At 42.3% G+C, this 22,764-nt stretch overlaps 2 protein-coding genes across 6 annotated transcripts in view; both read right to left on the bottom strand.

Annotated features, from left to right (window-relative positions):
- The window catches only part of RNASE4 (ribonuclease A family member 4), a 30,037-nt gene extending 7,484 nt beyond the window's left edge, over positions 1 to 22,553 (bottom strand). Inside the window, exon 1 of one of the 3 annotated variants that reach the window (XM_061157683.1) lies at positions 22,425 to 22,553. The gene's annotated coding sequence lies outside the window, so the exon portion shown is untranslated. Of the gene's footprint in view, positions 1 to 22,199; positions 22,299 to 22,365 lie in introns of those variants that run through there. The other 2 variants (XM_061157681.1, XM_061157684.1) reach the window with 2 other exon arrangements.
- Positions 1,097 to 22,549, bottom strand: ANG (angiogenin). 3 transcript variants are annotated; one of them, XM_061157680.1, is made up of 2 exons: positions 22,425 to 22,549; positions 1,097 to 1,712 (listed from the first exon to the last, which is right to left on the bottom strand). In XM_061157680.1, the coding sequence occupies exon 2, from the start codon at positions 1,692 to 1,694 to the stop codon at positions 1,251 to 1,253; it is 444 nt and encodes a 147-aa protein (XP_061013663.1). In that variant the 5' UTR covers positions 1,695 to 1,712; positions 22,425 to 22,549; the 3' UTR covers positions 1,097 to 1,250. The 3 variants fall into 3 exon arrangements, with proteins under 3 accessions (XP_061013663.1, XP_061013662.1, XP_061013661.1); XM_061157679.1 differs by having other exon boundaries at positions 22,366 to 22,492; XM_061157678.1 differs by lacking the exon at positions 22,425 to 22,549 and adding an exon at positions 22,200 to 22,290.
- Positions 22,554 to 22,764: the final 211 nt, after the last annotated feature.

Raw genomic sequence — 22,764 nt, 5'->3', positions numbered from 1 at the left:
GGTATTGAGGAACCAGGTATTGAGGAACCAAGTCCATTTCAGGCCATGTATGCAGCAGGGGAGGCCACCATGGGGAATACTGTGACCATGATAGTCATTCATAAGATGGCAAAAATAGTGATGCGTAGTTGTAGTTTATTAACTACACTCTAAATAAGATATCCAGGTGTCTGTTGATGAAATTAGGTAACACCAAACTCATAGATTAATTAGCATATTTTACAAAGACTGTCTGTTAACTTAATCTTGTATTTACTTGAAGTGAAGTGAAGTGAAGTAAAGTGGCTCAGTTGTGTCCGACTCTTTGCAACCCATGGACCGTAGCCTACCAGGCTCCTCCATCCATGAGATTTTCCAGGCAAGAGTACCAGAGTAGGTTGCCATTTCCTTCTTGAAACCATATCAAATTGAAGAATAAAGGATAAGCTTGGAATTTTTCTATGACCTCCCTAAGACCTCAGAGTTGCCAGGCATCAGTTGATAAAGTAAAACATTAAAGAGAAAATAATGTAGTAATCAATTTTTTAATCTTTTTATGAAATAACCATGAGAATATCCTGGGAGTGTTCCATTCAAAGCAATATCAAATTTCTTCCTGCTTAAGGGAAGAGGTGGCTACCCTGAATGGGTTTTGTTATTTATGCAGGATTTCAAGTGTGTGCGTGTGTGTGTTAGAGAGGGAAAGAAAATGTAATTAATCTATTGGTATTTAGTCCCAAGGGGCTTCCCAGGTGGTGCAGTGTAAAGAATCTGCTGCCAGTGCAGGAGACACAAGAGATGTGGGTTCAATTCCTGGATTGGGAAGATCCCCTGGAGGAGGAAATGGCAACCCACTCCAGTATTCTTGCCTGGAAAATTCCATGGACAAAGGAACCTGGTGGGCTATAGTTCACGGGATCCCAAAGAGTGGGATATGACTGGATGACTAACACACACACACACACACACACCCCTTCACAGAAAGGTAAAGTCCACACCCTGAATGCCTGAAAAGGAACTGACTGATAAGGAAAGAGGCATTGTTCTACCATCCAACCCTCTCAGATGAACAGCAAAAATGCAGAAAGATCAATAGACCAAGAATCAGTGAGAAGACTTTGATTCTTACTGATTTGAGAGACTTTTTATTTATGAAGCATATTGTAAAGCAGAAAAGATCAGCAGCTCATTTTCTGGATTCTTATCAATGAATGTTGCCACAGTCTAAGGGGAAAATGCAAAGAAAGATGAGCAGAGCCAGCTCTGGGCTACTATCTTGAAGGGATAAAGGACTCATCAAAGTGGACAGGCCAGCCATTTTCACAGCCGATAACAATGACTCTGGAGGATTTTGTGGCTCTGTACTTGCATGGAGGCCGGGAGGAACCTCCACTGTGCTTGCAGGTGGTGACTTGGAATGCAGACCTGCTTATTCTGAGATTGCCTCCATAAGGCTCTCCATTCCTGTCTTCACAGATGGCCTTGATGTCATTCTTGTTGCCATGAATAAAGGTGTTGGTGTCTTTGCAAGGTCTGGTCAGGCCTCGATTTTGCATGATGTTATTACAGTATTTGTCATCCCGGCCCTTTGGTTTGGCATCGTAGTGCTGGGTCAGGAAGTGTCTGTATCTGTAGTCATCTTGATCCAGGGCCACTGGGGTCAGACCCAGACCCAGCATGAAGACCAAAAACAGGGGGCTCAGGACCACGACCATCTCTTCCAACAAAGGCTCCTGCCAAGGGCAAAAAGAGATGCAGTAGGGCACAGAACAGCATTGCCAAACTAGGCTAGAAGGACAGGGATTTGTTTTATGGTGGGGTGCTATGAATCATGGAGAAGGAAATGGCACCCCACTCCAGTACTCTTGCCTGGAAAATCCCATAGACGGAGGAGCCTGGTAGGCTGCAGTCCATGGGGTGGCTAGGAGTTGGACACGACTGAGCGACTTCACTTTCACTTTTCACTTTCATGCATTGGAGAAGGAAATGGCAACCCACTGCAGTGTTCTTGCCTGGAGAGTCCCAGGGACAGAGGAGGCTGGTGGGCTGCCGTCTATGGGGTCGCACAGAGTCGGTCACGACTGAAGCGACGTAGCAGCAGCCATGAATCAGGTACCCTCTGTCACTAGGTATATCTTTTTCTTTTTCTTTCCTCAGTAGTCTCATCTGTCTCATCAATCGATTTCTTTGGAAAGTCAATTTAAAAGTTTCCTGAACACAACTTCCAAATGCAAACACTCTTTCCTATCCCTGAAGATCACTGAAAATTTACATTTCTATCAGTGGTACCATTAAAAAACCCATTCACACTCTTTAATTCATTTATTAACTGGGTACCAAACACCATGCTAGGTCCTAGAACATAAAGACCATTAAGACATACCAAGTGTCTCCCTAATACAGGGTGCAGCACCCATAGGGGGATCAGCCACGGGGAAGGCATCAGAGCCCCGATGTACAAAGAGGAAACAAAAAGATATACACTGAGAGCTATGAAGATGAGGGACTTTCAGGGAACCTTGAGCCCAGGGAAGGGCGACCAGAGAGGATTGTTGAAGATGGATTCCAGGGCAAGTCAATCCATCAGTTGGCTGTGAGGAGGGCAGGGGGAGCAGTTTCACCAGGAGGTGCATGGAGGCAGAAGTAGCAGAACTAATTCCCCAAGAAGTAAGTGTTTCATGGCCAAATGTGGAATTATTACTATTTAGGAAGAACAGGGACAAGTGTGGAAGAATCTGTGTCGTACTTGGGAGTGGGTCTGGGGTCAGCTCTTACAGAGAACTGGAGGAAGAGGAATTCAAGCTTACTCTTGACAGCTTCTTGCACTGGGAACAGTTTGGATTATTCTCAGAGAATATTTTCCAGTTTCCCTGAAGGCCTATGTGGACAGTTACACAACAGGCAAATGGTATTATCATGTGGTTAAGCAAATAAACAACAAAACACTTCAGACCTTTTCATTAAATAAAAGGTTTTATAATTTGCTGTATTGATTTCTTAACATCTTCCTCAAAAGAAGAAAGAGCTGCCATCATCACTCAGGAGCACTCAACTAAAACTATAAAGCTCACACATCCCAGGAATGGTGTGTCACAGTACTCAGCACAGCCAGAGAGTGAATATTGTGCTTCTTGCTGGGATATGATTTTAACTCAATGACAGATAATTAAAAATAGAATTAGACCAACATGATTTATAACAAAATAGAAAACAAGCTTCTTATGAGCCACTAAGATTTTATTTCTTCTGGAAGTTGAGAATTGGAGCATTGCAAGATACTTATTGTTTCTGACTATACCATCAGTTCTTTGGAGGAAAATTGAAAGAATAGGGCCTTTTTAAAAAACCACCATGGTCCTACTTCACTTTTTACCAAATAAATGTGAATGTCCTCATGTCTAACAATAAAAAGAACTTTTCAACATTAATTGGAAACTGATTTTTATAACTTGGTTTTTCAAATTGTTTTCCAATGAGTAACTCATCCAATTTATAATTGGCTATGATTTCTCGTCAGTCATCACACATGCTGAGAAATTCTTAGACTGGGATAAAATCTTATCTTCAATTTACTTTTAAATGTACTATAATCTTTATGAATCCTAAACTTAAACATAAGGGGTATCAGTTCAGTTCAGTTCAGTCTCTCAGTCGTGTCTGACTCTTTGCAACCCCGTGAATCACAGCACACCAGGTAATGTCATGGATATTAAATTACTAATTTTTATATTGTGCTTTTCTTGTTGTAAGTCAATAAACATATTTTCATATTAAATATTGTTGTAGCCCTTAAAGAGGCCACGAGTTGTAGCACTAAACCTGTAGTGATGCTAAACAATCCTGGGAGTACAACTGTGAATCCAGAAAGACAAAAGGATTCGGGGTTCTGCTGCTTACATGGGAAGGCATGTCATAGAGTGAGCTTTCTAATCAGCATCTGACATTGATCTGCCTTGCCTGTTTTATTGCTGTTCAGTCGCTTAGTCGTCGCCAACTCTTTGCGACTCCATGGACTACAGCATGCCAGGCTTCCCCGTCCTTTACCATCTCCTGGAGCTTGATCAAATTCATGTCCATTGAGTTGGTGATGCCATCCAACTATCTCGTCTTCTGTTATCTCCTTCTCCTCCTGCCTTCAATCTCCTTGCAGTCCAAGGGACTCTCAAGAGTCTTCTCCAACACCACAGTTCAAAAGCATCAATTCATCAGCGCTCAGCCTTCTTTATGGTCCCGAGCTCACATCCATACATGACTGCTGGAAAAACCATAGCTTTGACTATACAGACCTTTTTCAGCAATGTGATATCTCTGCTTTTTAATATGCTGTCTAGGTTTGTCATAGCTTTTCTTCTAAGGAGCAACTGTGTTTTAATTTTATGGCTGCAGTCACCATGCACAGTGATTTTGGAGCCCAAGTAATAAAGTCTGTCACTGTTTCCATTTTTTCCCCATCTATTTGCCATGAAGTGGTGGGACCAGATGCCATGATCTTAGTTTTTTGAATGTTCAGTTTTAAGCCAGTTTTTTCACTCCTTTTCCACCTTCATCAAGAGATATTTTAGTTCCTCTTCGCTTTCTGCCATTAAAGTGGTATCATCTGCATATCTGAGGTTGTTGATATTTCTCCCAGCAATCTTGGTTTTAGCTTGTGCTTCCTGCAGCCCAGCAAGTCACATGATGCACTCTGCATATAAGTTAAATAAGCAGAGTGTCAATATACAGCCTTGACATACTCCTTTCCCGATTTTGAACCAGTCCATTGTTCCACGTCTGTTTCTGACTGTTGCTTCTTGAGCTGCATACAGGTTTCTCAGGAGGCAGGTAAGGTGGTCTGGTATTCCCATCTCTTTAAGAATTTTCCAGTTTGTTGAGATCCACACAGTCAAAGGCTTTAGTGTAGTCAATGAAGCAAAAGTAGATGTTTTTCTGGAATTTCCTTGCTTTTTCTATGATCCAGTGGATGCTGACAATCTGATCTCTGGTTTCTCTGCCTTTTCTAAATCCAGCTTGTGCATCTGGAAGTCCTCAATTCATGTACTGTTGAAGGCTAGCTTGAAAGATTCTGAGCATTACCTTGCTAGCATGTGAAATGAGCCCAATTGTACAGTAGTTTGAACATTCTCTGGAACTGCCCTTCTTTGAGATTGGAATGAAAACTGACTTTTTCCTGTCCTGTGGCCACTGCTGAGTTTTCCAAATTTGCTGGCATAATGAGTGCAGTACTTTAACAATGTCATCTTTTAGGATTTGAAGTAGCTCAGCTGGAATTCCATCACATCCACTAGCTTTGTTCATAGTGATGCTTCCTAAGGCCCACTTGACTTCACATTCCAGGATGTTTGGCTCTAGGTGAGTGCTCACTCCATCGTGGTTATCTGGGTCATGAAGCCCTTTTTTGTATAGTTCTTCTGTATATTCTTGCCACCTCTTATTAATCTCTTCCACTTCTGTTAGGTCCACACCATTTCTGTCCCTTATTGCGCCCATCTTTGCATGAAATGCTCCCTTGGTATCTCTAATTTTCTTGAAGAGATCTCTAGTCTTTTCCATTCTATTGTTTTCCTCTACTCCTTTGCATTGTTCACTCAGAAAATGAACAATTTCTTATCTTTCCTTGCTATTGTTTGGAACTCTGCATTCAGATGGGCATCTCTTTCCTTTTCTCCTTTGCCTTTCGCTTCTCTTCTTTTCTCAGCAATTTGTAAGACCTCGTCAGACAACCATTTTGCCTTCTTGCATTTCTTTTTCTTTGAGATGGTTTTGGTCATTACGTCCTGTGAAATGTTACGAATCTCTGTCCATAGTTCTTCAGGCACTCTGTCTACCAGATGTAATCCTTTGAATCTATTTGTCACTTCCACTGTATAATCATAAGGGATTTAAGTTTCCTCTGTTCATAGTTCTTCAGGCACTCTGTCTACCAGATGTAATCCTCTGTCTACCAGATGTAATCCTTTGAATCTATTTGTCACTTCTATTGCATAATCATAAGGGATTTGATTTAACCTTACATTGCACTTTTCAGTCTGCTGGATGTGTTTTCTCTATTTTTTTGAAAAAGTTTTCCAGCAATCGCTGAAAGATAAGTTTAACATCCCAACCTTCACAGAAAGGAAAAGTTTTCCCCCTGTTACCTGAGATGGAAATGACTGATAAGGAAAAAGACATTGCTCTCCCATCCAACCCTCTCAGGGGGAAGCTGAATAGAGAAAATGGGGAGAAGATCAATAGACCAAGGATCAGTGAGAAGACTGATTCTTGCTGATTTCAGAGACTTTTTATTTATGAAGCATCTTGTAAAGCATAAAAGAAAAGATCAGCAGCTCATGTTCTGGATTCTTAGCAATGCATGTTGCCATAATGCGAGGGGGAAATGCAAGGAAGGAAGAGCAGAGCCAGCTCTGGACTACGGTCTTGGAGGGATAAAGTTCTCCTCAAGGTGGACAGGAAAGCCACCTCGACAGCGAATAACAATGACTCTGTTTGCTTTGAAGGCTCTGTACTGGCATGGAGGCCGGGTGGACCCTCCTTTATGCTTGCAGGTCGTGACCTGGAAGGGAGACCTGCTTCTTCTAAGACCGTCTCTGTAAGGTTCTCCATTCCTATCATCACAGATGGCCCTGATGTCATCACTGTTGCTATGAACAAAAGTGTTGGTGTCTTTGCAGGGTCTAGTCATGTTTCGTCTCTCCATCATGGTGTTACAGTATCTATCATTGCGGCCTGCTGGGCTAGGATCATAGTGCTTCCTTAAAAATCCCATGTACCCATCATTTTGAGCCAGGGTTTGTGGGGTCAGGCCCAGATCCAGCATGAAAACCAAAAACAGGGGGCTCAATACCATGATCATGTCTTCCAACAAAGGCTCCTGCAAAGGGCAAAAGGAGATTAAGTAGGGCACAGAACAGCATTGCCAAATTAGGCTAAAAGGGCAAGGACTTTTCTCTCTGACAAGGTATCATGAGTCAGGTATCCTTCATCATTACTTAGTGATGTTCTTTTCCTTTTCTCGAAAAGGAAAAGTTTCATCTGTTTTGTCTATTGATTCCTTTGAAAAATCAATTTAAAAGTCTCCTGAACACAACTCCAGCCTCAGCTGATCTTTCCTATCCCTGAGGATCACTGAAAATGTACCTTTCTATCATTTGTAACATTACAAAATCCATTCACACTCTTTAATTCAGTTATTAGCTAATTTAATAACAAACTCTATACAAGTCCCTACTGGGTACCAGGCACCATGCTAGGTCCTGGAAGATAAAGGCCATTAAGACATACCAAGTGCCTCCGTGATACGGGGTGTGGCACCCATGGGGAAGAGATGGGAGCACCAGGCTACTGAGATGAGACAGTAAGATAGATGCTGAAAGCTATGAAGAAGAGGGACTTCTATGGAACCTTGAATCCCAGGGAAGGGGCGATCAGAGGATTGTTGAAGACAGATCCCAGGCACTCAAGTCAATCCATCAGTTGACTGTGAGGACAGCAGTTACACCCTGAGGTGCTGAGGTGAAGGGAAGCGGACCTAATTCCCCAAGAAATAGGTGGTTCATGGCCAAAGGTGGAATTGTTATATAAACTACCATACAGTTGTGCTCATTTCACATTCTAGCAAGTTATGCTCAAAATCTTTCAATCTAGGCTTCAGCAATATGTGATCCTAGAACTTCCAGATGTACAAGCTGGGTTTCAAAGAAGCAGATGAACCAGAGATCATAACACTCTAATGACAGAAAGTGAAGAGGAACTAAAGAGCCTCTTATTGAGCCTGAAAAAGCTAGCTTAAAACTCAATGTTAAAAAGACTAGGATCATGGCATCTGGTCTCATCACTTTATGGCAAAGAGAAGGGTAAAACGTGGAAGTAAGTGACAGATTTTAATTTTCTTGAACTCCAAAATCACTGCAGATGATGACTGCAGCCATGAACTTAAAAGACACTTGCTTCATCCTCTAGCTCTTACAGAGGGCTGGAGGAAGAGGAACTCAAGCTTATTCTTAGGAGCTTCTTTCACTGGGAACAAATAGGATGATCCTCAGAGGATATTTTTCAGTTTCCCTGAATACATACCTACACTGATACACAATAGGCAAATGGTATCACCATGTGGTAAAACAAGCAAACAAAACACCTTAGATCTTTTCATCAAATCAAAGGTGTTATAATTTTCTTATTGATTTTTAATATCTTCTTCAAAAGAAGAAAGCTTCTATCATCTCTCAAGAGCAGTCAACTCAAACTGTAAAACTCAAACATTTTAGGAATGGTGTGTCACAGACACTTAACACACCCAGAGAGCAAATACTATGTTTCTTCCTGGGACACAATTTAACTCAATGACAGACAATTTAAAATAGAATTAAATAGGCATAGAATATAATAAAATAGATAACAAATATCCTAAAGTCACTAAGGTTTTATGTCTTCTGAAACTTGAGAACTGAAAGGTATTTGTTGTTTGTAGCAGGTAGTCTCTGCTATACCTTCAGTTCTTTGGGTAAAACTGTGACAAACAGGGCCTTTTTGTAAACCACCATGGTTCTACTCCACATCTCACAAAATAGATGTGAATGCCCTCACATCCAACAATAAAAATAACTTTCCACAGTAAATTAGAAACTGATTTTTATAACTTTTGTTTTTCAAATTGTTTTCCTATGAGTAACTCATTCGTTTTATAATTGGCTATGATTTCCTGCCATGAAGAGATGGGACCAGATGCCATGATCTTAGTTTTCTGAATGCTGAGCTTTACACCAACATTTTTACTCTCCTCTATCACTTTCTTCATCAAGAGGCTTTTTAGTTCCTCTTCACTTTCTGCCATAAGGGTGGTGTCATCTGCATATCTGCAGTTATTGATATTTCTCCCGGCAATCTTGATTCCAGCTTGTGCTTCTTCCAGCCCAGTGTTTCTCATGATGTACTCTGCATATAAGTTAAATAAGCAGGGTGACAATACATAGCCTTGGCGTACTCCTTTTCCATTTTGACAAAGTCTGTTGGTCCATGTCCAGTTCTAACTGTTGCTTCCTGACCTGCATATAGATTTCTCAAGAGGCAGGTCAGGTGGTCTGGTATTCCCATTTCTTGAAGAATTTTCCACAGTTTATTGTGAGCCACACAGTCAAAGGCTTTGACATAGTCAATAAAGCAGAAATAGATGTTTTTCTGGAACTCTCTTGCTTTTTTGATGATCCAGTGGATGTTGGCAATTTGATCTCTGGTTCCTCTGCCTTTTCTAAAACCAGCTTGAACGTCTGGAAGTTCACGGTTCACGTATTGTTGAAGCCTGGCTTGTAGAATTTTGAGCATTACTTTACTAGCGTGTGAGATGAGTGCAACTGTGTGGTAGTTTGAGCATTCTTTGGGATTGCCTTTCTTTGGGATTGGAATGAAAACTGACCTTTTCCAGTCCTGTGGCCCCTGTTGAGTTTTCCAAATTTGCTGGCATATTGTGTACAATACTTTCACAGCATCATCTTTTAGGATTTGAAATAGCTCAACTGGAATGCCATCACATCCACTAGCTTTGTTCATAGTGATGCTTTCTAAGGCCCACTTGACTTCACATTCCAGGATGTCTGGCTCTAGGTGAGTGATCACACCATCGTGATTATCTAGGTTGTGGAGATCTTTTTTTGTACAGTTCTTCTGTGTATTCTTTCCACCTCTTCTTAATATCTTCTGCTTCTGTTAGGTCCATACCAATGTTCCCTTGGTAACTCTAATTTTCTTGAAGAGATTTCTAGTCTTTCCCATTCTGTTGTTTTCCTCTATTTCTTTGCATTGATTGCTGAGGAAGGCTTTCTTATCTCTCCTTGCTATTCTTTGGAACTCTGCATTCAAACGGGAATATCTTTCCCTTTCTCCTTTGCTTTTCACTTCTCTTCATTTCACAGCTATTTGTAAGGCCTCCTCAGACAACCATTTTGCCTTTTTGCATTTCTTTTCCATGGGAATGGTCTTGATCCCTGTCTCCTGTACAATGTCACGAACCTCCATCCATAGTTCCTTGGGCACTCTATCAGATCTAGTCCCTTAAATCTATTTCTTACTTCCACTGTATAGTCATAAGGGATTTGATTTAGGTCATACCTGAATGGTCTAGTGGTTTTCCCTACTTTCTTCAATTTAGGTCTGAATATGGCAATAAGGAGTTCATGATCTGAGCCACAGTCAGCTCCTGGTCTTGTTTTTGCTGACTGTATAGAGCTTCTCCATCTTTTTTGCAGCTTCTCCAGCTGCAAAGATGCAGCTTTCTCCATCTTTGGCTGCAAAGAATATAATCAATCTGATTTCGGTGTTGACCATCTGGTGATGTCCATGTGTAGAGTCTTCTCTTGTGTTGTTGGAAGAGGGTGTTTGCTATGACCAGTGCGTTCTCTTGGCAAAATTCTATTAGCCTTTGCCCTGCTTCATTCTGTACTCCAAGGCTACATTTGTCTGTTACTCTAGGTGTTTCTTGACTTCCTATTTTTGCATTCCAGTCCCCTATAATGAAAAGGACATCTTTTTGGGGTGTTAGCTCTAAAAGGTCTCATAGGTCTTCATAGAACCGTTCAACTTCAGTTTCTTCAGCATTACTGGTTGCGGCATAGGTTTGGATTACCATGATATTGAATGGTTTGCCTTGGAAACGAACAGAGATCATTCTGTCATTTTGAGATTGCATCCAAGTACTGCATTTTGGACTCTTTTGTTGACCATAATGGCTACTCCATTTCTTCTAAGGGATTCCTGCCCATAGTAGTAGATACAATGGTCATCTGAGCTAAATTCACCCATTCCAGTCCATTTTAGTTTGCTGATTCCTAGAATGTCGATGTTCACTCTTGTCATCTCCTGTTTGACCACTTCCAATTTGTCTTGATTCATGGACCTAACATTCCAGGTTCCTATGCAATATTGCTCTTTACAGCATCAGACCTTGCTTCTATCACCAGTCACATCCACAATTGGGTATTGTTTCTGCTTCGGCTCCATCCCTCCATTCTTTCTGGAGTTATTTCTCCACTGATCTCCAGTAGCATATTGGGCACCTACCGACCTGGGGAGTTCCTCTTTCAGTATCCTATCACTTTGCCTTTTCATACTGTTCATGGGGTTCTCAAGGCAAGAATACTGAAATGGTTTTCCATTCCCTTCTCCAGTGGACCACATTCTGTCAGACCTCTCCACCATGACCCAACCGTCTTGGGTGGCCCCACATGGCATGGCTTAGTTTCATTGAGTTAGACAAGACTGTGGTCCTGTGATCACTTCATGGCAAATAGATGGGGAAACAGTAGAGAAACAGTGTCAGACTTTATTTTTTTGGATTCCAAAATCACTGCAGATGGTGATTGCAGCCATGAAATTAAAAGACGTTTACTCCTTGGAAGGAAAGTTATGACCAAACTAGACAGCCTATTAAAAAGCAGAGACATTACTTTGCCAACAACGGTCCGTCTAGTCAAGGCTATGGTTTTTCCAGTGGTCATGTGTGGATGTGAGAGTTGGACTATGAAGAAAGCTGAGCACTGAAAAATTGATGCTTTTGAACTGTGGTGTTGGAGAAGACTCTTGAGAGTCCCTTGGACTGCAAGGAGATCCAACCAGTCCATCCTGAAGGAGATAAGTCCTAGGTGTTCATTGGAAGGACTGCTGCTGAAGCTGAAACTCCAATACTTTGGCCACCTGCTGCAAAGAACTGACTCATATGAAAAGACCCTGATGCTGGGAGGGAAGGGGGCAGGAGGAGAAGGGGACGACAGAGGATGAGATGGCTGGATGGCATCACCGACTCGATGGACGTGAGTTTGAGTAAACTCCGGGAGTTGGTGATGGACAGGGAGGCCTGGTGAGCTGTGATTCATGGGGTCGCAGAGAGTCAGACACGACTGAGCAACTGAACTGAACTGAACTGATGATTTCTTGGCAATTATTACACATGCTGAGAAATTTTTAAATGGGACAAAGATTTGACCTTCAGTTTATTTTTAACTGTACTATAATCTTTATGAATTCTAAATTTAAAAACAAACAGTATAGAGTCATAGATATTAAATTATTTTTATATTGTGCTTTTCTTATGTGTAAATCAATAAATATATTTTCATGTTAAATATTTTCATAGCCCTTAAAGAGACCACCAATTGTAACACTAAGCCTGTAGTGATGCTAAACGTCCTGGGAGCACAACTGTGACTCTAGAAAGACAAAAGGATTCAGGGTTCCGCTGGTTACATAGGGAGGCATGTGACAGGTTGAACGAAATGATCTCTCTTTCTAACCAGCATCTGGCATTGATCTACCTTATCTGTTTTATCTTATCTATAGACAAATTTGGTATACTACCAAAGAATTACCAAATTGTACCCTAAGATTCTTTGGTCATTCCTCAACACTGAAAGAAAGAAATAGTCACTGAAATGGTTTCCATTAGGCACGTAAGAGTATCATTTGTAATAGAATCAGCAAAAGTATTTTGGGGAGGTTAGCAAGAAAGTGGTAGATGACTAGGTGAGTCACGCCTAAAATAATAACAAGCCGTCCTACAGGGCCACTGCTCCAGCATAGCCGCTGGGCTGCCACGCTCCCCACGCACCAAGCTCTTTACATGGCGCTTTCAGTCTCCTGGGTGTGTTTTCTTTTTCTTTTTTTAAAATTTTGATTAGTTGGAGGCTAATTGCTTTACAATATTGTAGTGGTTTTTGCCATACATTGACATGAATCAGCCATCGATTTGTGTTTTCTTTTTCTACTTTTTTGGAAGACATTTTTCTTGAATTGTAATCAGTTAAGTCCCCTGCTCTGCAATGGACAAATATCGCCTTTTAACGTCAAAAGCAGTTGTAGAATGGCAGGCTGTCAAGGGTGGAAGTATCCTTAACGGTCACACTGTGAACAGAGGCCAGAATCCCAGAGTTCAAAAATCTAGCAGAACCTGAGCTGGTCGTACCCGAAAGAGTCATTAGGTGGCAGTGGTGGATAGGAATGTTGTCTCCCTCACTTGGAGGAAATGGTGGGTCCTTCTAGGAGTCAGTATTGTACAGGGGATACTGCTGATCACAGAAGAGGGTGTGAGCTGGCAGGCCTGGCCACAGTCTCTGTCCAAACACTATGCCTTAGATATTAAAACCAAGGACACCTCACTAGATATGAGTGTCAAAGCAAAAGTCACAAAGCTCAGGATATCACAAATAAAGATTTAGTTGTTATCAGGTTTCATGCCTGCCATTCCCAAACCGTTATTCATGGGATCTTAAGCAAACAATTACCTATTTACTTATAAATGTTTCTTGCATCCCCACTCAGTCACTCAGTGGTTACCAACTCTCTGTGACCGTATGGACTGCAGCCCACCAGGATCTTCTGTCCGCAGCATTATTCCGGAAAGAATACTGGAGTAGGTTGCCATGCCCTCCTCCAGGATAAGTGTTTCCTACTAGCACATAATCTACAACAGGACAGAGAGCATATTATTCACCTTGAATCATACTACATGCCTCACAGCAGACCCACAATATATATATATTTTAATGACTATTTTCATTTTCCTCTCCAAACCTAAATTTGCTTATCTATAAAATGAGAGTTGCTCACTGTAAAAGTTTGAAATTCCATGGTTCTCATTAAAGCATCAGGGAACCTTTCTAGTTTCATAGCAAATGTCCAGTGACCATGGAATTGTAAAGATAAGTTTATATGGATTTAGTTGGTGGCATAGCCACCAGCTGAAAGAAAGAGATGATAGGATGATGTGAGCCCAGTCTCACTGGTATGTATCATCCTTTAAGGACCAGGGTGTAAGCCCAGGCCTCTTCACCTCTAGTTAAGGCGTTGAGCCTACCTCAGGGCTTGGTACCCTAAAAAGGTATTTGTTTGTTGGGAGGTTGAAGGCCTTCATGTTCCAGTCTGGGGAGGTAAAGGAATATCTTTATTTCTGATCTACAAAATTTGCAAAATTCAGCCTGTAACAACTCAGCTGAAGTTTGCTTAGACTTATTGTAATTTTGACTCCCTGAGACATCCAGAAACCAAATCCCAGCAAACACACTATGGCCACCTCTATCTAACATCTGCTCCCCCACTTCACACATTGTTTTCAATTCTCACATGTTTGCAATTCTAAACTTCTGGAAACGAGAGGTAAAATGGAATTGGGAAAAAACAAGTAAGAGACAGAAGGTTTGTAGTACAGAAGTGAATCTGCCTAGGCAAATGGTGCAGAGCCTCACATTTGGTCAAGGCTAGTCAGACTCATTTACACAGATCCTTCTGGACCCAAGCACATATTTGGCAGTGGAATTTATTTCAAATGTTCTTTAGATTTTTATCCTGTGTCCCAAACTAATCCCTTGGTCTTTATAAAAATTAACATTCTTGTCCTCTCTGACGGGCAATATTTTGTATTCAAGGAAGCCATCAAACTTCATGTACCAGAGAATTACCCCAACCTTTGATGATGAGTAATTATGGTCAGTGCACCTTCTTTTGATCTTGGGGTGTGTTCCACTTCGCTTTCAAAGAGCACCCAAAACTTTCTTTCTTCCTTTTTTGCTATACCACACAGCTTGTGGGATCCTAGTTCCCTGACAAGGAATTGAACCCATGCCTTTGGCAGTGAAAGCATAGCATAGTCCTGCTTGGATTGCTAGGGAACTCCTCCAAAATTTTCTTGAAGAAGTTAGCCGGGAAGTTTACAAGTAAACAGAGATTGGACTTCCCTGGTGATGCAGTGGCCAAAGCTCTACACTCCCATGCATGGGGCCAGGGCTTGATCCCAGGTCAGGGAACTAGATCCCTCCCGCCACAACTAAGAGTGCCAGGACCACAACTAAAGATCCTGTATGCTGCAATAAGGATTGAAGATCCCTGTGCCACAATTAACACCTGGTGCAGGCAAATAAATAAATAGATATTTAAGAAAAGGAAAACTAAGAGCTAAAAATATACTTTCTGTTTCTTTTCTTGTTCAGTGTCATACAAAACCTATACTGGGGAGGTGGGGGTGAGGTGGGGCTCCAGATACCCTTCAGCAAACAGCTTTCCCCAGGCTTTGGGGATTTTACCACAATTTAGAAATCTGTTCTAACCCTCTACTTGCTCCCAGGGGCACTAATGTGCCTTTATCTACATAAAGGATATCCACCAAAGAAATCTGTTTTCATTTTAAACTTTGGAACCTAATTCATTTTCTTCTGAATTCATGAGCTTGGGCCCAGAGGTTTTAAAATAGGGGAAAATAGTTTCATTAAAATGGATGGATGGCTATAGCATATAAACCTAAAACAAACAGACAAATAAATAAAACAATGGATTACCCAGATGGAAGAATCTTACAAAAATCTGGAAGTTTCCCTCCAACTGCAGAGGGGTTCCAGCTATTTGTTCCTGGAGATGGGTTCCAGCCAAGTGAATCTGGAGGTCCCTCCTGGTTCTGATCACACAGTGATCTGATGAACAGGGTGGAGAGATCAGGTCTGAAAATTCCCAACCGTGACAGAGACACACAAACCAAGGACACTGCTCTTGAACAAACAATGAGAGTCGTTCTCCTCTTCCCTGGGCATGATTTGGTCAACTATTAACTCACCTTTGGATTAGAGATTTGTTCTAGGAGGCAACGTTTGATAAATGTGGCCTTTTGTCCCCAAGTTGGCTTTTTCTGACACCCCTGGTTCTTACCCCTGCCCGAGACAGGACCGAGGTTTCATTGTTCCCATGCAATGGTCTGAATCCCAAAGATGTGGTTTCTTGGGCCAGCTCCAAGAACTGCCTTGTAGAAGCCTGCAGAGAAGACGGGGTCCCCCAGGAGGATGCAGCTCCACTGTACTTTCTCCTTACCCACAGAATTTGGTCTCATGAACAGGTGCTAAGTAGGTTTTATAGAACCGGGAAAGCACTTCCAGAGAAGGTTATGTGACAGCTGTTAGCACCCTGCACCTGACCTCAACCTCCCAGCTATTAACGTTTAGAAATATCCTTATCATATTCCTGGGCTTCTCTTTCCTTTCATCTTTACCTGTCCACAAATGACTGTGAGTGTCCAATCTTCCGCTGTAAAACTGACTAACTCCACCATCATTGCAACACTGCCTTGCATCCGCTCACAAAATGGCTATGTTGCCTGCATAGAAAGTGGACGCAAGGGCACCGGGATCACTTTCAGATCCTATGGTTTCAAATACCAGGTAGCAGCAGGAGGCCAGCTGTTTCACAGACCCCCAGCAACCACCTTCACTGGTGTTGGATCTAGGACACTGTTGTCTTCTTAAAAATTACCAACCTTCTCTCGTCATTCACCCACCTCCACATTTTCAGTCTCCCTGTATTTTAGGTGTCAGCTGAAGTCAGGCTGCCTATCAGTAAAACAAATGCATTTGAAATCATCATAATAATTATAACAATCAGTGTTACCTTTCATTCTATGAAGGGCTCATATTTATTTACATGACTACATTTAATCCTCACCAGGACTGTTTGAGGTGGGTATTATGTAAGTCAGTTTTTTGTGTGTGTGTGAGGAAACTCCAAAATCAAACAAAACCTTGACTGAAGCAATCCTTTTTTATTTTCCTCCTGCTAATAACTTTCTTGACCCATCCAGTTTCTGCCTATAAAACTCTTCCGTTGCTGAGCTTCTCAGAGCACCTCTCTTATTTACTAGATGAGATGCTGCCCCTTTCATAAATCATTTATCAAAACCAATTAGGTCTTCAAATTTACTCAGTTGAATTTTGGTTTTTAATAGAGCAAAGAAAAATAGTGGGATGTGGGGCTTCTCCTGGCATCTAACAATGTGCCCACTCACTTTTCTTTTCTGAGCAAACACACTGTTTGAGAGGAGCACCTATTTTTTTTTTTAATAATTACTTTATTTTAATAAGAGAACAATTACTTTACAGTATGATGGTTTTTGCCATACCTCGACATGAATGAGCCATGGGTGTACATGTGTCCCCCTAGCCTGAACCCCCCTCCCACCTCCCTCCACACCCCATCCCTCTGGGTTGTCCCAGAGCACTGGCTTTGAGTGCCCTGCTTCATGCATCGAACTTGCACTGGTCATCTATTTTACACACGGTACTATACATGTTTCAATGCTATTCTCTCAAATCATCCCACCCTCGCCTTCTCCCACAGAGTCCAAAAGTCTGTTCTTTACATCTGTGTCTCTTTTGCTGCCCCGTATGTAGGATCATTGTTACAGTCTTTCTAAATTCCATATATATGTGTTAATATACAATATTCGTGTTTTTCTTTCTGACTTACTTCGCTTTGAATAATAAGCTCTAGTTTCACACACTTCATTAGAACTGACTCAAATTTGTTCCTTTTTATAGCTGAGTAATATTCCATTGTGTATATGTACCACAACTTCCTTATTCATTCATCTGCTGATGGTCATCTAGGTTGCTTCCATGTTCTAGCTATTGTAAATAGTAAGAGCACCTATTTTAAATTACCCACACATCATTCTTTAAACACACACTGAAGAACTGAGTTTTAAAAAATTATCGACCATTACAAACCACAAAGCTGGGTTTTGCTTTGAGATTCAATCTGAAGATCTTTTATCAGAGAGTTCAGGTTTATAAATATAAAGAATGTGATCTTAAAACAAAGTTATCAACCAGTCACTTGTTAGGGAGAAGGCTGTCAGGCTCCTGCAACAACCTTAGTGCCTTAGCAACCCTGGATCAGGAAGCAGCAGCCGACTCCCACTGTCCAAGGGGATCAAGACAAATTAATCAACATGACCCCATCCTTCTCTGGTAAATCGCCTAAAAGCAACAGATCAGCCTCTGATTTTAGAGTCATGCAGTAGTGCTGCTGGGCAGCCTCCAGCCTCTAAACACAGCCAAGTCCTATGTCTTCCTCTTGGATGTTACCTGACAAACATTTGGAGATTACACAACCTATCCCTGGGCTTCCCAGGTGGTGCTAGTGGTAAAGAATCCATCTGCCAATGCAGGCAAGACATAAGGGGCCTGAGTTCAATCCCCAGGTTGGAAAGATCCCCTGGAGAAGGAAATGGCAACCCACTCCAGTATTCTTGCCTGGAGAATCCCGTGGACAGAGGAGCCTAGCAGGCTGCAGTCCTTAGGGTCGCACAGAGTTGGATGCAACATAGCAGCAGCAGCAATCCTTCCATAGAACTGACAATGCCAAAAGCAAGTTGGTGAATAATGAGTGATCACTTTTATTCTAATTGTTTTTCTTTTCACCTTGGCACAGTGAGTTGATGAAAATAGAAAATAAGATTTTGAAATAAAAAGAAAATTTTAATATTTCATTAAAATGCATCTAAATGCTTACTCGATAGGCCAGCAAATTTGGAAAACTCAGCAGTGGCCACAGGACTGGAAAAGGTCAGTTTTTATTCCAATCCCAAAGAAAGGCAATGCCAAAGAATGTTCAAACTACAGTGCAATTGCACTCATCTCACAGGCTAGCAAAGTAATGCTCAAAATTCTCCAAGCCAGGCTTCAACAGTACATGAACCATGAACTTCCAGATGTTCAAGCTGGATTTGGAAAAGGCAGAGGAACCAGAGATCAAACTGCCAACATACATTCATTGGATCATCGAAAAGCAAGAGAATTCCAGAAAAACATCTACTTCTGCTTTATTGACTATGCCAAAGTTTTGACTGTGTGGATCACAGTAAACCGTGGAAAATCCTGAAAGAGATTGGAATACCAGACCACCTGACCTGCCTCCTGAGAACTGTGTTTGTGGGTCAAGAAGCAACAGTTAGAACTGGACATGGAACAACAGACTGGTTCCAAATTAGGAAAAGACTATATCAAGGCTGTATATTGTCACCCTGCTTATTTAACTTCTATGCAGAGTACATCATGTGAAATGCCAGGCTTGATGAAGCACAAGCTGGAATCAAGATTGCTGGGAGAAATATCAATAACCTCAGATATCCAGATGATACCACCCTAACGGAAGAAAGTGGAGAGGAACTAAGGAATCTCTTGATGAAAGTGAAAGAGGAGAGTGAAAAGTTGGCTGAAAACTCAACATTCAGAAAACTAAGATATGGTATCTGGTCCCATCACTTCATGGCAAATAGGTGGGGAAACAACGGAAACAGTGAGAAACTTTATTTTTGGGGGCTCCAAAATCACTGCAGATGGCAACTGCAGCCATGAAATTAAAAGATGCTTGCTCCTTGGAAGAAAAGCTATGACCAACCTAGACAGCATATTAAAAAGTAGAGACATTACTTTGCCGACAAAGGTCCATCTAGTCAAAGCTATGGTTTTTCCAGTAGTCATGTATGGATGTGAGAGCTGGACTATAAAGAAAGTTGAGCACCAAAGAATTGATGCTTTTCAACTGTAGTGTTGGAGAAGATTCTTGAGGGTCCCTTGGACTGCAAGGACATCAAACCAGTCCATCTTAAAGGAAATCAGTCCTGAATATGCTTTGGAAGGACTGATGCTGAAGCTGAAACTCTAATGCTTTGGCTACCTGATGGGAAGAACTGACTTATTGGAAAAGAACCTGAATCTGGGAAAGATTGAAAACAGGAGGAGAAGGGGATGACAGAGGATGAGATGGTTGGATGGCATCACCGACACGATGGACATGAGTTTGAGTAAGCTCCAGGAGTTGGTGATGGATAGGGAAGCCTGGTGTGCTGCAGTCCATGGGGTCACAAAGAGTCCGACACAGCTGAGCAACTGAACTGAAATGCTTACTCAAAATACCTACAATGAGAAGCTACAGTTAACTGTCCATATCCATAGGTTCCCCATCCTCAGATTCAACCAACTATGGACAGAAAATATTTGAAAAAAAATTCCAGAAAGTTCTAAAAAGAAAAATTTTAAATTCACTGTGTCCCAGCAACTGTTTACATAGTATTTACATTGTATTAAGTATTATGAGTAATCTAGAGATCATTTAAAGTATAGGGAGGATACGTGCAGATTATATATTAGCACAAATACTATGTCATTTTATATAAGGGGCTTGAGCATCGGGTTTAGGACCCTTGGCAAGTCCTGGAACTAATTCCCGTTGAATGCCGAAGGACTTCCCATAATCTGTGGTTAAAGAATGCTGCTATATCTTTTTGTCAATAACTTCAACAGATGGGAAGCGCCATGGTGGCTCAGACGGCAAAGCGTCCGCCTGCAATGCAGGAGACCCGGTTCAATCCCTGTGTTGGCAAGATTCCCCTGGAGAAGGAAATGGCAATCCACTCCAGTACTCTTGCCTGGAAAATCCCATGGATGGGGGAGCCTGGTAGGCTACAGTCCATGGGGTCGCATAGAGTCGGACACGACTAAGTGACTTCACTTACCTTACCTTCAATAGATGGGAAGCAATTGCATTGCCAATTGAAAAAAAATGCTCATATATTTAAAAAGTGTTCCGACAGCTTGAACTTAAAGCCATCCCCTATATTTTGAAATGTTTTTCACTCTCTCCTTCAAGCCAATAGTTTCCCTGCACAAGGACACAGGAAGCATGGGTTCTCCTTCTGTGGACTTGGTGCTAGTATATCTTTCCTTTTATACAGAGTACATATGTTTAGTTCTGTCCTCAAGGGTAATTATAAAAGTAGGTGATGGAGGGAAGAGATTAGTCTACAAATTCCTTCATAACAAAATATTTTAGGTCTGTAAGTGTGAAACTTATTTAGTAACGGAAGTCAGTGGTTAAAGGAGGATGAAACCGACATGGAAATAAGGATCACTCTTCTACCTCCAGGAAGTAGAAAACACTACTGACTGAGGGAGAAGGGGGACAAAGTCCTACTGGCCTACCTGTATTTCCAAATAAAAACAAACATTAACCATCCAGTTTTCAACAGACTCTGGGTTCTGTGCCCATTTGCTCTTTCCCAACTGGAGAAGGAAATGGCAACCCACTCCAGCGTTCTTGCCTGGAGAATCCCAGGGACAGAGGAGCCTGGTGGGCTGCCGTCTATGGGGTCGCACAGAGTCGGACACAACGGCAGCGACTTAGCAGCAGCAGCAGCTCTTTGCCAGGTATTTCAGTGTGTTCTGAGAATAGCTGTTTACAGAGATTGCTCAAATACAGATTCAATAAAAACTAAAGAGGGGTTTCACCAGCCTGCTGTGGTCCACTTTCTCAGCCATCTAATTTATGAATCACACTGGCAAATGCTTCTAACAGTAACTGGGTAAACCTCTTAGCTTTGACTGCTTATACACTCACATCTGCTCTTTTAACAATAGCCAGAGTCATTCCTCTTTTTCTAGAATGATTTTCCCAAGCCAAACTAATTGACTCAAAAGAGGATGTTGAGGGTGGGGAGTCAGCTATGGAAGGTTACCAGGAAAAGCAAAATAAACAATCGAGGGTGGTTATGCAAACTTGTCTTTGCCTTCTCCAGTTGGCAAGTTTGTAGAGATTTGGTCATCATCTTCTTCTGGGTACAGCAAGGGAGACATTCTTACAAATGGAGGTTTCCCTTATAAATGTAAATGCTTCTTGTTACAAAAAGTTAACTCCTTCCAGGTTTTCAGGATTTTCTCCTTGTCTGCTGTTTTTTAGAAAACAACCAGGTTAAAATAATATGCCAAAGAGACATTTTGGGGTGGCAAATTCTGCTCCCCTACAGCTCACTTGAGATTTCCCCAGGCCCCCAAACACTGTTGAAAATCGCTTTTACTGTCCTTCCTAAATAAGCCTGTGTCGTTATCATTTGATGTGCTGTCACAGAGTAAGAAAGTTGAGGATCCCAAGGTTCCACTAAGAAAGCTTAGAGAAGAGGTTGTTGGCGAAGTATCTCAAAGAATTTCACAACTCAGGCTGAAGGTGGGTTAAGGGGGAGAAGACAGAGGAGAAAAGGAAAACATGAGTTCCCAAATGTCAGTTATGGTTGCAAAAACTTGACAAGTTATGGTTCATAAATCTGGCGATCATCCTGTTTTCCTGAGGAAGTGTAGCCTTCCTCGGATTTCCCTTCCGTTCACCAATTCTGCGGTCACGCTTAGAGCCTATGTTCTAGACAACAGGCATTTCATGCTGGCAGCTCTACTCAGCTGCAGAAAACAAGCAGCGGAGCAGGAATGCGGGCTAGAGGAGGGCATGGCAACCCACTCTAGTATTCTTGGCTGGAGAATCCCCACGGTCAGAGGAGCGGGGTGGGTCACAGTTCATGGGGTCGCAGAGTGGCACACGACGGAGAGACTGTGCACAAGAATGTGGGATCCCTAACTGGAGAAGAACGGAACTTTTACCTTGCTTTCCATTCCTCAGCCCCTCCAGTCCAGTCCCGCAAACGCCTCCCCGCAGAACTCCATACTGTCTCTGCTGAAAAGGGACTGCCTCGCCCAAACTCCCGGATAAAGCTACCAAAAAAGGAGGAGTAGAGGGGGAGATGAAGGAGCGGGAGTGTGAACCTACCTCGGCCTCGAACAAGTCTGCAGAAATGGGCAAGACGGTGGAAAAGAAGATTTTCTCACCCGCTTCTTCCCTGTAACGACGACGTCGAGTCGGGAGAAGTGCAAAGATGCAGAGAGGTGGAGAAGGGTCGGGGTGCGAGGCTTTTTGTAGTTGGGACGGCGCCCCACTTCTCCTAGGAGGCGCTTCCCGCCAGGACCCGCCTCCAAAGCAGGCGTCAGAGCAACCCCCGTTCTAGGCGGAAAGGGAGGGCTTCTGCCTGGGCTGAGACTGAGCTTGGAGGTCCGAGCCTCACTGGCCAAGAGGACGCGGCCTGAGGGGGCCTGCAGACTGCAGGACCCTTACTCCAGGGAATAAGGCTGCCTCTCCCAGGCGTCTGCTGGCGAGAGTCCAGTAAGCCAG

The sequence above is a fragment of the Dama dama genome, chromosome 12 (assembly GCF_033118175.1).
Source record: "Dama dama isolate Ldn47 chromosome 12, ASM3311817v1, whole genome shotgun sequence".
NCBI lineage: Eukaryota > Metazoa > Chordata > Mammalia > Artiodactyla > Cervidae > Dama > Dama dama.
Note: the sequence above shows the minus strand (reverse complement) of the source record. Positions and strands in the feature narration are given on the sequence as shown.